General features: G+C 37.0%; 1 protein-coding gene and 2 pseudogenes across 3 annotated transcripts; 1 reads left to right on the top strand and 2 right to left on the bottom strand.

Annotated features, from left to right (window-relative positions):
• Positions 1-1435: 1435 nt before the first annotated feature.
• LOC125213772 (Prolyl oligopeptidase family protein) lies at positions 1436-7545 on the bottom strand. 2 transcript variants are annotated; one of them, XM_048114503.2, is made up of 15 exons: positions 7170-7544; positions 6301-6514; positions 6065-6175; positions 5852-5897; positions 5563-5672; positions 4980-5483; positions 4525-4653; positions 3764-4063; positions 3235-3693; positions 3025-3090; positions 2838-2898; positions 2608-2757; positions 2273-2410; positions 1830-2131; positions 1436-1756 (listed from the first exon to the last, which is right to left on the bottom strand). In XM_048114503.2, coding segments are annotated over exons 1-15 (2850 nt in total). In that variant the 5' UTR covers positions 7429-7544; the 3' UTR covers positions 1436-1755. The 2 variants fall into 2 exon arrangements, with proteins under 2 accessions (XP_047970460.1, XP_088924564.1); XM_089068438.1 differs by lacking the exon at positions 1436-1756 and having other exon boundaries at positions 1826-2131; positions 7170-7545.
• A 3482-nt stretch (positions 7546-11027) lies between these two features.
• Positions 11028-11560, top strand: LOC125214219 (calvin cycle protein CP12-1, chloroplastic pseudogene; annotated as a pseudogene).
• Positions 11561-11729: 169 nt separating this feature from the next.
• On the bottom strand, positions 11730-13048 carry LOC125214218 (bZIP transcription factor 53 pseudogene; annotated as a pseudogene). Its single transcript, XR_016137182.1, has 2 exons — positions 12963-13048; positions 11730-12763 (listed from the first exon to the last, which is right to left on the bottom strand). The product of XR_016137182.1 is annotated as a bZIP transcription factor 53 pseudogene (transcript).
• Between the last annotated feature and the right edge of the window lie 4650 nt (positions 13049-17698).

Below are 17698 nucleotides of genomic sequence, written 5' to 3'. Positions count from 1 at the left end.
AAGATCGGTGTGAATTCACTTAAATCCAAAATTGGATTATTACTATTTAAAGTATTTGTAATTGCAGTTGAATTATTTCGTAATTTTTTGGGAGTATTAACAATAAAATGTTATTAGGAAAGTAAGAAAATAATATTATATAAATTAATTTCATTATTATATTTTTTTTACTAGCTTTTTAATTTACAACATTTAATGTCACTAATTTTGTCATACTATCAATTGGGTCCAAATACCGATTAATTTCATTATTTTATTTTGTTTTATGTTATACGAGAGAAAAACTATGTTAAGTGATGTTATAAAGTTGTTAAACAATTAAAGTTAAAAGATATTAAACAATTAAGTTCTACAAACGCCCAATAGTAAAATAAAAGGCCCAAAACTAGTAAAAGTCCAAATAGTGTGTCTTTCCCGTTTCAGAGATCGGCGTTGCGTCGATTTGGATTGCAGGGCTCCTCAAGCTATCTGAGGCGGAAACCTGGCGGAGGGAATTTGGGTCTATGTGGTTCCGCCGCTGATTCTATCTACTCTTGTAGGGAGTACTACTTAAGTGAGAAGACATGTTAGCATTATTTTCAAACTGAATTATAGTACAGCCTGTTCAAAACCAAAACAAATGCTTGATCAAACAATTACATATTTACACACACCAAGGGATCAAGGATACATTTTATAGTACTACTTAAGTCAACAAGTGTATCGATTTTCATCTGACAGACTGTCGTGGTTTCCAATTCACAAATAGTCAAATACTGAGTGATCACTGATAGCTAATCGTTCATATATCGAACTCATACTCAATTCATCATGTGTATCGACTTCCGATAATAGTTTCAAAAACATAAATATCAAATGATATTGCCAAAGTAACGTCAAATCTACATGCACGTCGCTGTGTGTGATTAAATAGTAGTATGCAGTTAGGAAGTGGGTGTATGATGATGAGCTAATAATTATAAAATACTAAAAGTGTGCAGGGGGGTAATGTGTTGCTATTAATTTATTTGACTTGATTTCAAATCGGCACAGCTAATACCCTTTTTCAGATGGTATGACAGGCTGACTAAGTCTAATTTTATTCATGTATTTAAATGAGCCTAAACCAAATGAAACCATGTTTCAACACTGATTACCTTAATCCCCAAATCTGATGGATTATTTAATTATAGTATCATAGCACTGCAAATCTTCTTCCACCTGAAGAGACGGGTAAGAAAATTGGGATATGAGACACTTAAGAGCCTTCCTAGTATGATGGAATATTACTGTTCCTAATTCAATTCTATTTATTTGCCAGGAGATAGTAGAACAAAAATGCAAAGAAAATGTCATTTCATTCGTATCATCATTCTATTCACTCTCATTCAATACCATCATAACAAGAGTATAATTCCCTAACAACAGATACAAGCATTACATTTACTGCCAAAGATAAAAATTAAGATGCTGAATCAAGAAGATAGAGAATATTCTTAAGTTACATAAGTTTACAAACATAAAAAACCAAAATGAAGAATTATGATCAAATACACATTCCAATAATTTGCTCCAGGTGCAATAATTATTTGTTTATGAAACCCTGGACAGTTGCATTGATTGACCACTTTTCACCCAGATCACTTTAGAAGAGAAAATAAGGCAGTTTGTAAACCGAGCCGTGCAGTTTCAGTGATGCTGTTAAAATATTATACCAGTTGACCGCTGATACGCTTCACCGAGCTCAGGTTCATCTGTTCCAAGTCACAATCAATATCTGCAACACAGTAGTAAGGCATATTAGGCCAATTCATGTTATTTTGATCGAGCTACTTACTGGTGAAAATTACCACAATGAAGATTTGCAAATAATTTGAATTCTGTCGGGTTCTTGATCTGGCTGCTCTGTCACTCCTCCAGCAGCTCCGACAACTTTAATTTCTGCACCTGATGTGTCTTTATTTGAACTTTCTTCAGTTGCCACAGGTTCTTCGCCAGCATTAGCCACACAGTAGCTTTGCAGCCACCTATCAGTTTCCCAGAGAACGTGCATCACGCTCTCTCGTGCTGAATAACCATGGCTTTCAAAGGGAAGAATAACAAGGCGACAAAGTGCACCATGTCCTTTCAATGCATTGAAGAACCGATCTGACTGCATTAGAATTACAAATTACAACTTAGTCCAGAATTTGTTAGACAAAAGCATGTGGAAGGATATAAGGCCATAGCAAATGTCTTCTTTACTAATCATATTAGTGCCAATATGCAAAAGAGAGAAAGCATAGGTCCCCACCTGCATTGTCAGGGTTCCTGAATTGTTATCTTCTTCTCCATGGATGAGTAAGATAGGCTTCTTAATTTTATTAGCCGATATGAATGGGCTCATTTCAACATAGGTGTTGACGGCCTCCCAAAGTGTCCTATCCTCATTCTGTATGTGGGGAAGAGAGAAATAATTTAACAAAATGCAAACTGAAGAACAAAAAGAAACTTTCGAACCAATTATTCAAAATAACCTCCTAGATCTAATGCAGATAAGCACAAGAGATGCTTCAGAAAGAGCAAAATGATAATGCACAAACTAAGCTGCAGCAATTATGTCCTTATCAATCCATTCTAAAGGACTACCTGAAATCCAAACGGAGTAAGTGTTCTGTTATATGCACCAGAGCGAGCAATTCCACAACTGAAAAGATGTGGTGCATGAGCAAGGAGATTTGCAGTCATGAAAGCCCCATATGAATGACCTCCAATAGCAATTTTGTTAGGATGAGCCACCTGGAAGAGACCAATGTCAATATCATTGCCATTTTTCAGTAAAAACTGCTTTTATGAAAAATAGAAGTGGAGGAACATACTCCCCGGCGAATAACTTCATTCACTGCAGCCTCTGCACTTGCAACAAGCTGCTCCACATAGCTGATGAAAGAAAGCAGTTATTAAGTTATTAATGAATACTGGCAGAGATCTAATGGATCTTTTGGATCCTCCAAAAGATCACATCTATCAAGTAGTAAAACAGATACTATCATTCAGTCAAAATACCTATCATTTGCCTCCTCAGTACCCTCTCCAATTATAGGAATTGTTGGTCCTGATAAGATAGCAAACCTGAAAGATTTTAAGTCATTAGAGACTTAGAGTACAGCAAATGTGCATTACATCAAGCCTAATGATGAGGTCAATGAGAAGCTAATGACTATGAACAATAAAAAGATGGTACAATCTTAAGCAAGTGATAAGGAGTCTGTCTACCTTCTTGCTAGCCAGAGTAGAGGAGATGTTGAACCAATGCCGGCGAACTCATTTGGGGAGCCACGCACTTGACTAGCTGCATTTTTGCTTTTAAACTCGCCAGGATAGGACCACATTAAGCATGGAAGTGGGCCGTCTCTTGCAGGATCATAATCAGGAGGAAGATACAATGTTGCAGTGAGTTGAACACCATCCTTCCTTTCATACCTAATCATTTCTTTCTTTAGTGAAGACAACTGAGGGTAAGGATGTGGAAAATCTGTGATCTGACATGCTTTCTTTTCTGGCCAACTCAGCATGTAATACTGTGTGTTTTCAGTTTTGGATTCTTTTGAGGTTAATACTTTTAACCGATTAAGAGGCATGTCCCCTTCATCCTGATCGGACATCAGAGCAACAACAGTCTCGTAATATTTTTCCTTGTCACTCTCCCATATTCGTTCTTTATTGCCTGTATTTCTGAAACTCTTCAAGTCAGATTCTATTGTTAATATATGATGAAAAAGTAGCAAAAATACAAGAAACTCACATGTCAAATAAATCCACAAATGGCACATTCCCTTCTGGGGTGGCACCACTTCCATTTAACAGGACATATGTTCCTTCATCGCCTTCCTTTTTTATCTTCGCAATCACGTAAGTGCCTGAAGGTGTTCTCCGCAACATAGGAGAGCCAGGATCGGAATAAACATCTTCAGAAGACCTATCAAAAAGTATGCGCGGAGTTGCACCCTCACACCCAGGTGAAATAACCCAGGTTCTTATCTTCCGTGTTTTATACCAAGATTCATAAACTAGGGCAAGTGAGTCGTCACACCAAGAGATCCCTCTGCAAAAGAGAATTCAGAAATGGCAAGGGGTGATCTCAACATGTCAAGTGATTAACGAAAAAAAAAATCAATAACTACAATGTGTCAAAAGTGGAGATGTTGAAATCAATAATCTAAGAAGGCTACCTATAAAACCATATTTGAGTTTCAATTATCGAACTTAGCCAAACTTTCAAGTAAATGATCAGGTGAGAACAAGTCTTTAACTAATTTTCAAAATCAACTTTCTCCGAAAACTTAGCAAGTAAAATCATTCAATTTTCAAAATCAAGATTCTCACTTATTAGTATCAAGAAATATGCTACACATGAGCAAGGAAGCATTAGAAATGTAGAAGTACAATCAAGTACTCATATGATTCGTATCACATTATGCATGAAACTATGCATGACATATACTGTTGCCATATAAACACCAATATATACTGATTACTAGACTAACGCCACGTCACAAATCTTACCCATAGCGAAAATCAAGTTTATGCAAAATAATTGGCTGATCATTTTCATGTGGCTCAGCAGGTTCTGTATAAACTATATCACGTGGAGAGACATCGATTTTTGCATCACCACCGTCCTGTGTCTCAACCCTTTTTCGCCACCAAAAAAAATACAGTTAGCCACCAATCAATTTTATTCGGCACAAATGATCAATTATCATGCAGAATATCCAAAAAAATACCTAAATCCAGTAAAATAAACAACAAAAAGAGAAGTGGAGGATCTCAGATTTGGAAATACTAGAAATTAAATGATGCATCTTAAGCTATTATGTAATTCCTGATAAATGATAAAATGCTAAATACTTGCATACAACCTATGTGCAGTTATACCACATTTCCATTCAACAATACTATCATGTGATTTGGTACGAATATCTCTCGAAATGAGAATTTTCTTTCTTTGCACTACATACCAGACTAGTGTTGATGGCTTATCAGCTCTCCATTGGATTGAGCGCTTTCCTCTTCTGACACTGTTATGTGCAATGGGAATATCCTCGGCAAGGGGTAAATCGCAAATTTCTCTGATAAAATTTCCATCAGCTGTCCAAAGATCAACCTTCCTAGGAAATCTCCCACAAGGTACAATGAAAGAATACGGCCGGTGCATCGAACAAATCATAATGTATTTTTCATCTGGTGATGGATCCAATGATGTATATATAGCCGGAGGCCCAACTGGCTTCACCATTCCATCAAGAGAAACTAGAACAAGCTGTGAAGTTGCGTAGTAATCAAATAATAATTCATCATATTCATCTTTGAGAAGATCTTGATGTGTTCTTGCTTGAATTAATTCCTTCCGCTCATTGGATTGGATCTTGGGACCACGAGGAACCAAGGGCTTCTTTGGAGGATCTCCCCGAGATAGAGGAATTGTACAAACCAACAAGGTTGAGTTATTTAACCACACAAAGCTGCGCAGAAAACATGAGAGATTTACAATGTGAAAAAGATTATAACAAATAAACACAATTCTAAAGGTATGGAGCGTACTTATCAAAAACTGCATTTAGAAAAATATCTTGTGTTTGGAAAAGAGGTCTAGCTTTTCCAGTTTTAGTTTCAGCTACCCATAATCTCAGCTTGCTACTGCTGCCATCATCCTGTTAAGATATTGATTGTCAGAGCCATAACATTCTTATAGAGAAAATACATCATAAATAACAAGCCAATCAGAATGAGAAGATTTGTTCTTCTCTGAAATAAATAAATATTATGTTAGCAAGATGGAATACGCTCAATGTGATCATATGCTAAGAAATACTAAAATGAAAATCAATACCTCGTCAGTTCTAACGGCAAAGGCAAGATGCGTACCATCATTTGACCTTGTTAAAAAAAATAAGTGAGTTAAGGATAAAGAAATACTTGTAGTAAGATAACTATGCATAATTCTTATGATTCCTCAAGAATAGTAATAATGTAAAGAAGAATTTGGATTATAACTATCAGACTGCATACATGAACATAGCATATTTCTCAAAGAAAGGCTTACCATGAAATAAAGTTAATTTTAGCACCACTTGGAAGACCATGTACTTCTTTTTCAGGACCTAGGGTACCATCATTCAATAATTGATAGATTCCAATACCGGTGTAGTATGACCTGGAAGTAAATGCCATGTTATTCTTCAACTAGACAATAAAACTTCAAGCATAAAACCATCTACGCTGTTGGTTTATTAAAAACTAACAGTGACTAAAAAGGTCAAGACACAAACTGCTACCCACATTCTGCTCCGGGAATTGCATCTCCCATCAATGCGAACACCAGCAAGTTTCTCCTCGGGTTTTGCCAAATCTGCCAAGGGAGGAAGTGATCTTCTCTTGAGGAATAGTATTTTATCCCGGTGAGGAGAAAATGATATTGTTGGAAGAGGTGGAGCATCAACTATATCTTTTATCTCTGGTGGAGGAAGCCGGTATCCATTTCCCAATGATGAATCTGCATAAAATGTCAAAAATGAGAAATCAAAGAGAATCGAGCTAAAAGAATACAACCATCACCGACTAATTCAGTTTGCTTCGAAAAATCTACTTCTGATCAATTGGTTGAGACTATGGCTTCACTAAGGTGGTGTTCGGTTTGCAAGATAAAATAATACCAAGATACAATCTAGGATTGAGTTGTGAGATTATTTTAGTCATAGGGGTTAGCTATGATTAATTATCCCATGATTATCCATCTAGGATTGAGTTGTGGGGTTGAAACTTATGAACCAAACACACTACAAATTTTTTCCCGGATACAATCTTGCAAACCGAACGTCCCCTAAAAGTTCTACTTCCATACATCACAAAAATATAGCGCAATGCACATGATACTAAATGTGAACATAGACATCTAGTAATTTTATAATGATACTAGCACCAGAGAACAATATGACCAACTACTCTGTTTGCATTCCTAGTCAATTCATATAGAAAAAAAAAACAGTTTAACCGTTAGTCGGAGCAGATTTCAGCTGAAACGCCATCACTCGCTAGAGCAAATTCAGCTGAAGCCGACAAATTAATTTGGATTGGATAACTTAATCAGCACTGAACAAAAACGCAATTAAACTCAATTCAATTCAATTCAATTCAATAATCGGTGTTACCTTCACAGTCAGCTGCGGCGGATGCAGCACGAGTGGTGCCGTTAGAGCCACCGTCGGCCTCGGCGGCGTGGACGGGGGCGATGCTGCGGAGTGTCATTGCTGTGGCTCTACCAGTAGCGTGCGAAGATGAGGAAAAAGGTTTGATCAGGTGGAGCGGAGGGCGGTCAGGGGGTTTTAGAGAGAGAAAGTGAGAGAGGATGAGAGGCTGTTTGGGTAAATGGAAGATAGAGAAACGGTGGTAGACTTTGTGAAGGCGCATGTTAGCGCAGACGGCCAAACAAAATGAAGTAATAATAATGGCGTTAGAAAAAAGCGCAGTTGCGTATTCTCTTTACTTTTTGAGGGGAATCTCGTATTTGAATGGGCTTTGATTGGCTGCGGGCGGCCGCAGCAGGGAGATAGATACAGGGGATTAGGATTAACAGGTGCGGTGATGTTTCTATTTATTTTTCACATAAATATGTGAATTTAGGAGTAGTTATTGGTATTACTCAATATAACTGAGCCATGAAAGAAATTAGGTATGAAAGTCGAAGTCAATTATAATTCTACAGGTCACCTATTGTATGTTCCACTTTGATATGGCAGATAATTTTAAAATGTATAGAAAAATATATGGAAAGAGTTAGCACAATGCAAATTTTATTTGAATATTTCTCAGTTCCATTTAAGATTACCATATTTCTTTCTTTTGTTTATTCCAATCAAAATGATAACTTTGTACTCTTGGAATAAACGTTTTTCTTCTTATTAAATACTCAATTATAGTACATAATTTTTCTTCTTTACTTCACTCAATAAAATCTTGTGTCAATCAAGAATGTGATCATCTTGAATGAGGAGTGAGTGCTAATTTTATTATAAAGTGTTAACTTGTCATTAAACCACTTGGTTAGGTATGACTTTCAGGACATCATGGGACATGGTTGGTCTATATCCTGGTTGGGTGACTTCTTGCTCGATAACTAATTGGATCGAGTAGGACTATCCAATTCACATTTGCATCCATTGTTCCATCATTTGTCAACCAAATTTTTTTTTACTTTGTTTTGTCTATACATTCCTAACAAACTCGTTGTTTAACAAATTTGTATGTAATAGGTAGAAAACTCACAATTCAATCTATAAAACTTGATAATTTGTGCAACGATCAACTCCTAAAACATGCAAAATTATGAGTTTATCAAAGTTCCAGCTAAAAGGCTGTTAAGAACTCAGTTCTAGTATTTCATTATCTAGAAGAGATTAGAGCACTCCCAATGGAGTTCCCTTATTTCTCCCTTATTTCTCCCTAACTCCTGCCACATCAGCGCCACATCAGCATCACATTTTATCCCCAGTTTTTAGCCAACCCCTACAATGGTTTCTCCCTTATTTCTCCCTTATTTCTCCCTAACTCAACATTTCATTTTTACATCATCACTAATTTAATTGTTTTATTTTTATATATAATAAAGCTAGCTTATTTAATTTATAAAGATAAATCAAATAAATAGTAATAAAGTTCGTTGTATTAAACACGGGTACACATTACAACGAAGAAAATTAAAAAAAAAAAAAGTACACGAATGGAAATAAAAAATCAAAAAAAAAATTCAAAGAAAAAAAAATTCAAGGGCGGTGGGCGCGGTTTCTATTTGCCCACAATTCTTCGATGATATCGTGTTGTAGTGCTTGATGGGCCTCCTTCTGGTGTATGTCCATGAACGCCTGGAACCGTTCATGTTCGTTGTGCGGTACACCCTGGCGGGCGGACTCGGTTGAGACACCGTGACTCGATGATGCAACACTTGGGTCGTTGGTGACGTCGAGGACGCCTTCGTGTTCATCTTCGATGATCATGTTATGCATGATGATGCACGCATACATGATATCGGCAATATCCCCCTGGTAGAAAAAGCGCGTCGGACCCTTTACCAGTGCAAATCGCGATTGGAGCACCCCAAATGCCCTCTCCACATCCTTGCGCGCAGACTCTTGCGCTCGGGCAAAATACCTTCTTCTATCTCCGAGTGGGCATCTGATCGTCTTCAGAAACACGGGCCATTGCGGATAGATGCCGTCAGCCAGGTAGTACCCCATGTTATGCACATTGCCATTGGCCGTGAATTCGATGGAGGGGCCTAATCCGTTGATCCGCTCGTTGAAAAGGGGCGAGGAATTGAGAACATTTAGGTCGTTGTTCGACCCGGCTATACCAAAATAAGCATGCCAAATCCAAAGCCGTTGGTCGGCAACGGCTTCAAGAATGATGGTGGGATGCGTACCTTTGTAGCCGGTAGTAAACTGGCCTCGCCACGCGGTTGGGCAGTTCTTCCACTGCCAGTGCATACAGTCGATGCTGCCGAGCATCCCCGGAAAGCCGTGGGTCCTCCAGTGCCAATCCAGTAGGAACTGGCAGTCAGCTGCGTCCGGCGAGCGAAGGTAGTGCTCCCCAAATATCTCTCGCACGCCCTGACAGAAATTCTTCAGGCACTCGTTGCCAGTCGTCTCGCCGCATTGCAGATACTCATCGAACATGTCGGCGGACCCTCCATATGCCAACTGCCGGATGGCAACAGTGCATTTCTGTAGGGGCGATAGTCCGGGCTTCCCTGCTGCGTCTCGCTGGAGCCGGAACTCGGGGTAACGCGCGGACAACGCATTAACAATGCGCAGGAAGAGGGAGCGGCGCATTCTGAACCGGCGACGAAATACATCTGCCGGATAACGTGGTTCCTCCGCGAAATAATCGGCGAACAGCCGATCGTGCGCACCAGTGTGGTTGCGAGGGATGTATCGGCGCCGCCGGCGGATTGGCCGTTGGGGGGGTGGCTGCTGCATTCGAGCGATCTCGCTTTGTATGCAGCGGGAGATATAGTTGTTGATTGGGTTGTTGGCGAAACCCGCTACATCCCATCCGGTGGGAGCGGGAGGTACCTCTTCTTCGGAAGAAGAATGTGATATTTCCTCGTCGGACTGAGCACGAGACGATGAATCAGAACTCATTTAATAAAGATGGAGAGAAAAAAGATTGAAAATTTGTGTGAATGAAGTTTGTGGGTGATGAATGGAGGAAGAGGATGAAATATTTATAGGGGTGGGATAAAATAGCCGTTCGGCCAAAAAAAAAAAAAAAAATTTTAAAAATCGCCGATTATCGCCGAGCGTCGCCCACAGTGGCCGGCGATCGCTCGGCGATAATCCGGCGATAAATCGCCACTCGGCGAAGCAACGGTAACATTATCGCCGAATTATCGCCGACTTCGCCACAATGGCCGGCGATAATTCGGCGATAATCGGCGATTTATCGCCGAGAATTCGCCACCTCCATTGGGAGTGCTCTTATGTTCACAAGTTAGTTTATGTATTTCAAGCTCCAGAAGAGATGCTGCACATAAGTCAATTTTAATCTATCAAACCCCATACATGATAGTAATACCCACAAGATGTCACACTGATTATCAATTAACCTATAACCAACCCATCACACCATAAAAAAAAAAAAAGGACGGAAATGGCTTTGTCCGATTAAGAATGAATCAATACTGATATTTTAGAACAAGCGTTGCAACTCTGACCACGTGTGTGGAGATTGGAAACACAAAATGCAATACGCTAACTAGGCTCTTCATTTCCCACAAATTAACCCTTGCATTATAATTCTGTATTCTTTTACATTCACACATAAATAATGTATTCCTAAGACAACACAAAATAAAAAATACCACAAAAAAGATATTTTATGTATACAAATATCTTACACTGGAGCCACGTGGAAGCCCACGATTGGTCGCAAAAATGATAAGAATTCGTATCCACATTTCACCACACCTCCTAACTATATATCTTCACATAAACCACCACTAAACAGCATCATTTTATTTAATCTTGAACGAAGCAAAAATGGCAGCCGTAGCCGGAGTGAACATGGTAGCCATGACAGTCTTCGCTAGGGCATCGGAGCCATCACCGAAATCCGTGAGCTTCTCGCAGGTGAGCAGCCCGTGGAGGCGGAGCGCTGGTGTGCCGTTGAGGAGGATGTGCGTGGCAGCGGCACCGGACAAGCTGACGGGAAAGGTGGAGGAGAGCATCAAGGCTGCGGAGGAGGCGTGTGCAGGCGACGCGGTCAGCGGGGAGTGCGCGGCCGCTTGGGACGAGGTGGAGGAGCTGAGCGCGGCCGCTAGCCACGCCCGGGACAAGCAGAAGGACGCCGACCCCTTGGAGACTTACTGCAAGGACAACCCCGAGACCAACGAGTGCCGTACTTACGATAATTGATTACTCTTCATAAATGTTTCTTGTGGATTTTTAAGCTTTTTTACATGTCAACATTTCTTGTTAGAAGGTTTGGTGTTAGTTGGTTGTACGGTGCAACTGATTAAGGAATTATACGATACTTGTTCAACGTATATTGCTTATTAAGTCATAAAACTGATAGGTTTTATGTTAGTTCTATGTTTATATTTGCAAATTGATAGAGTTCTATTGTTTTGACTTCAAGAAGAGAAGAATCAATACAAACATAATGAATTGACGGTGGAATTGCATAATCAAACATCATATTGAAACAAAGCCGAGTAGTACAAATGAGATATTTATTAAAGCCATAGCAATCAAGAAAGGCACAATCAAACTAGAATAGACTAATAGAAAACACAACCAATACCAAAAAGACCAACACAATCTTATAAACCTAAACATGTAACCTTGCTACTAAGATAATAGAGGGCATTACTGCAAAACCCTGGCTTAGTCAAACCAAACATCATACTTGCTATAAACAAGACAATTAGATACCAACTAACAAACGCAAGTAGCCATAAAGGAATCACGATATCGCGCCTCAGTACTGGAACATGTCAGCGGAGGCAGGGATGGGCTGGACAGGGCAGGGCAGCTGCCACGGCTCGAGCAGAGTATCAGGGATGTCCGGAATGTCAACAGCAAAGCCGTTCACCTCTGAAGCAATTTGAAGCACAGAATTCAGTGAGCGGAGGCGATCAGTCAGCTCGGCCAACTGAGCCCTCAGCACGTTGTTATTAGATTCAACATTGAGGTAGAGCTGGGTGGTGCTCTCAGTCATCTCTCTTAGCTTCTTGTTGTCATCTATCAGCTTCTGCTCTTGAGCGATCAGCTCGTCAAGATGCTGCTGCTTCCTGATCCGCGAGCGTCGTGCAGATTCACGGTTAGACAGCTTTCTCTTCCTTTTCCTCTCATCACCATCGGAACCGGGACTCGTAGGCTGCGGTAACTGCTTCGAAGCCATTCAAAGAGAGGAGATGCAGAAAAAAATTGGGGGTTTTTGAATGTAGGTTTTCTAATTCGCTAAAAATTTAAAACTATGTGGCTATCAGTAGGAATGCAATGAAATTAGGGTTTCAGGTGAAGGCTAGTTCATGAAAAGACGTAGAACCAGTAGAGGAAAACAACTGAGAAAGAGTGGAGAATTCGAATCCTTCGCAAGACTAACGTCATATAAATGGAGGGATCGGAAACATGGAAGCTAGGGTTTGGAATCCAATTTCTTAATTTGGTAGTCCAAAATTCACAAATTAACGAAAAAAACTGAGATTAATCTGATTTCAGAATGGAATTCAGACGCCAAGAACAATCTGCATATTCAAATAAACAGAAATAAGCACCGATCACGCAATCAATCAACAAACATAACTAAGAACAAATAATTAACAAAAAGCAGGAAAAAAAAACTAAAACTAAAATTAAAACTAGAACTAAAACTACTCCACAAAATAAGGAAAAGAAAAATAACTGAAAATAAAGAAGAGGAAAAGAAAAGACAGAAGCACTAACCTTGCGAGAGCTTGTCGAAATTGCGGAAAGAAGATTTTTAAGTGGAAAAGAGGGGGTATTTATAGGGTGGGCAAAGTGGTTTGGTGGCTGAATAATTTATTATTTTATTTAATTTAAGGATTAATTTATACACAAAGTGCGGTAGTGTAATTGGTGGGGGACAGCTAAGCAAACTGCTGCGCCCATTGGATTTGGATTCTGCGAATCTTCGCTCGTAATATTCCGTCTTTATTTCTTGGAACTTGCCTAATTTTATTTTATTTATCTTTTACTACCAAATAAGTTAATTTTCTTTTGTTTCCTAATTTAATTTAGGTGAACTTATCCAAAAATTTTAAGGTTGGATAGCTAATTTTATGGACAAAAGAATTTATGTTAATTGTTTGTACATATTTATTTACGAATATGGAAACTTTGAAATGATATTATGGGCAAAAGATTTATGTTAATTGTCTCTAGATTTTTATTTATGAATATGGAATTGTCTCTAGATTTATGTTTATTGTCTCTAGATATTTATTTATGAATCGGACTATCACGTTTTACGTATAATAAAGTCTGCACCTAAGATTCTTTTTATTTTTCGTTTTAAAAAAATTATGTGTAAACTTATCCAAACAAGATGATTATTATTAGGGGTGTTTTCCGGTTGGCATGCTTATTATTATAAGTATGATTTATCTATATAGGATTAAATTACGGGATTAATTTAGTTGGAGAAATGTAATTATGACTAGTTATTATGAGACCATCTATCTAAAATTAAATTGTGGCATTCAATATTATGAATCAAACACAATACGTACTCATAATTATAAAATATAATCTTATCGGCCGAAAAAGCCCCTAAAAGAACAAATTTGTTGTGTACATATATTGGCATGTACTAGTATTGTTAAATGCCCAAAGCCAAGTCACGGATTCAAATTCATATCTAACTTTTAAATTGTAATCATGCATTAATAAAAAAAGACCTAACAAATTATTATTTATCTTTCATAACTCATCCAATCCAAACTTGTTCAACTTTGAAAAAAAAATCACCTTTAGCTCTTTCTTATATTTAAAATTACATATAAAGTTTATAATTAATTTAATATCTAGAACATTTCTAAATATCACATGAAACTGAATCCAAAAAATTGTACACAGAATAAAAGAAATGGAGTACAATTGTAGAAAATAGACAAACTAAGTAATTATTAACAGTGAAAATAGAAAAATAATTCAAATAAAATAAAAACGACTATATATTCATTTGTTTGTGCCGAAAATTTTCGAAATATGTTCAATCAAGTATTCTCAAAGGACAATACGAGCTTGTTTATAACGAAGTTGATCTCGATTTCTCATTTAGGAAAACAATTCTAAATCTTTTTAGTAGAGTAGCAAAAAGATTCAACATTTTTCTCTTTGTACTGTAGATGTATCTTGCAAAAACTTAGTGTGACCATAATAATTTCAAGAGTAGTGATTTAGAGACGTAAGAGCCTCCACATCCGTGTTCTTAAATAAGAGTACGGAGGTGAGTCCGGACCCACTTTTACTCCTTGTCCTTAGCTAAGAGCACAATAACCACATCCGTGCTCTGCAATGACAAGCTCAAGGGTCCCACCATTCAATTATTCAATTTAAATACTTCAATTACTAAAACCATTTCTACATTATAAAAATACATTAAAAAAATTTACATAATTAAAATCCTAAAAAATAAAAATTACATAATTAAAATCCTAGAAAATAAAAAAAATACATAATAAAAAGTGATTTTGTTTTGTGTTGAAGTAGGGGTGTTTATAGATGAAAATGTGAATTTTGGGAGAAAAAACTGAAAAATAAATTAAAAGTGGGTAGAAAACGGATATAATTTTTTGGAAAGTGGGAAAATATATTTTTTATTTATAAATGTTTTTTTAAATTAATTTCAATTTTTTATAAAAAAAAATAAGAATTTGAATATAGCGCCACGTAAGGGTGCTCAACGGCACGGACGAACGGCTTGCAGTGGCGGACGAGCTCGTCCGTGCCACTGACACGGACGGACGGACGACTTTCTTTCAGCCGCTGCGGATGCTCGATCTAATGTCTCTATGCCATAATACCCCTATATTTTTTTACCATAAGAATAATTTATATATGGACAAACATACCCTTGTTTCAAATAAAAGGAAATTAGCTAAATAGTTATGTAGTATAACCGTTTTATTATTAAAGGAAAGTCAAATCAATGCAAATTAACTATCTTAATAGTAACTTTCAATAACTTTGGAGAATTATAATTAAGTCATTTAATAATTTTCTTAAAATCTGCATACTATAAAAAGATTTGAATTGATTTACCTTATGGAGAATTTTATTTTATTCGAACACTAAAATGAAATTTAACTTTTGAATTAAGTTTACTCATCTAATAATCAATAACAACTAATTATTCACGTCAAATTATTTTATAATAAAATAAATATTAAAATTAGTAAAGATAAGAAAACGACTAATTGTATTTATACTTAATTTCTTGGTGGTATCATTCAATGAACTAATGATGATTAAGTATTGTATCTCCTCGTATAATCTATATCGCTACTCAAAATCATGAAATACAATTAAATTTGATATCTAAAAGTAAATTAAAATGATAAATGTATTCGCATCAAATTATTTTATTATCAAGTAACTATTGAAATTTTAATATAATAAATTTCAGTTATTTAATATTTCTCTTTCCAAATTATAAACATTGTTTCCGTTTTCCATATTTTTGCTCATTGCTTTGTTTATACTTCTATTCGTACTTTATCTTAAAATTATATATTTGCTTGTTCAAATTGACATTTAAAATAAAACTAAATTATTTATCGTCTTCTCTCTAAAATGAATACAAGAAAGAATTGTAAATGGAGACATGAGTTCATGGAGAATTGTAAATAGCAATTTAGTTAATCCACCGGAATCAGTACTATATCTTATACTCCACGTAACTTTCCATAATCAAGTCATTAAATACACTAATAAACATTTTATAAGTATAAGGGTAGTATGGTATATATACAAAATAGAAATTTAATATAAAATAAAAAAATAATATAAGATTACTATTTTAACCCCATTATGGCAATGCCATTATGTCTCTAAACTATTTTTCTAATTTTAATGTGTGTTATATTCATCTTTCTACTATCAAATTATGTACTTCATTTGTCCCACCATAAATAAAGCGTTTCTTTAAGACACATGATTTAACAAAATGTTTTTTAGAGAGATAAGTGGATAAAAAATAAATAGGAGAGAGAATAAAGTAAAAGAAAATAATTGTGTTATTGTTTGCCAAATAAAATATATCTCAGTACTTTAGGGAGGCATCCCACAAAGAAATATGAGTCGTTTATGATGAGACGGAGAAAACAACACAAATCATAATTTTTCGCATGAAAAATTGTCCCAGATGACCCATGGCCTTTGTAGAGCTGTAAAATGTGCTTGGAAACCACATTGGACCGCATTATACAGAAGTCTAAGTCAGATTTTGTGGTGATAATTGGTAATTCATTGGGTTTTAGATTGTGGTGATAATCGATATGCTTTAGGTTTGGACTATGTGCAAGCTTCGTCTTTCGATTGTGTTCTTATTTATCTTGATAAAGTAAAAAGAACAAAATTACCGAGGCTGAAGATGTCACTTCACTAGCTATACAAGAATATTACTCCCTCCGTCCACCATTAAACGTCTCATTTTTCTTTTTTTTCGTCCGTCCGCCAATAAATGCCTCATTTCATTTTTACAATATTTGGTAAGTGGACCCTACATTCTATTAACTCATTCAACTCACATTTTATTGTAAAACCAATATATAAAAGCAGACCCCACATTCCACCAACTTTTCTATCCACTCTAATTCATAAAGTCAAACAATTTATTAAAACTCGAACCCGATCAACATTAAGAAAATAGATTCACGCAATTTCTTACATATCTTCTAAATTGTATCTTGATGACCTTTTCCTTCATATAAGTATCAAGCATGGCCTTAACTTACATTAACTAAAATCGCTATGTAATACTCCCCCAGTCTGAAGGTAGTTGATTCATATTTCTTTTCGGACTGTACTAAGGTAGTTGAGTTATTTCTTTCATACACCTATCTTATTACTCATCTTTCGTACTTTATTCTCTCAACTTTAAAACAATACATCAATTTCTTAAGTTTCATGCCCAAAAGAAATGCTTCAATTATTTTGGGACGAAGGTAAATTTCAATCTTAACTCTAAACACAAACCATACCCATTAGTTTTGTTAATTTCAATCTTAATTTAATCTCACCGATATTATGAGATAAACGCACCTGTCGTTCTAGTTGGTGGAAAGTGTTGGCGAAGACGAAATCGGCATTTTGGAGATTGGAAAACTGGCTCAATTTCATAGCTAAGTAAGCAGGGTAGCTATTAGGGTTCCTGATGAAGGTGGGGACGTCGCAGGCGTTCAAAGGCGGCAGTCCGGGCAAAATCAGAGGCGCATCATGATGGACATTCACCGGCAGCATAATCGTGCCGCCGCTGATGTGGCTGAAGATGGCGCAGACGGCGGCGGAGTTGGTGAAGAAGGCCGCGGACATGGCGCCGTGGCGGTGGGCGACGTCGAGCGCCCAGGGAAAGAAGGCGTCGTAGATGATGCAAGTCACGGGGGAACCGGCGGATTTGTAGGAGTCATTACATAATTAAAAGCATATCAAAGTACATA

Source organism: Salvia hispanica, chromosome 3 (genome assembly GCF_029641045.1).
Source record: "Salvia hispanica isolate PSC_SH4W2 chromosome 3, Shi_PSC_v1, whole genome shotgun sequence".
Lineage (NCBI taxonomy): Eukaryota > Viridiplantae > Streptophyta > Magnoliopsida > Lamiales > Lamiaceae > Salvia > Salvia hispanica.
Note: the sequence above shows the minus strand (reverse complement) of the source record. Positions and strands in the feature narration are given on the sequence as shown.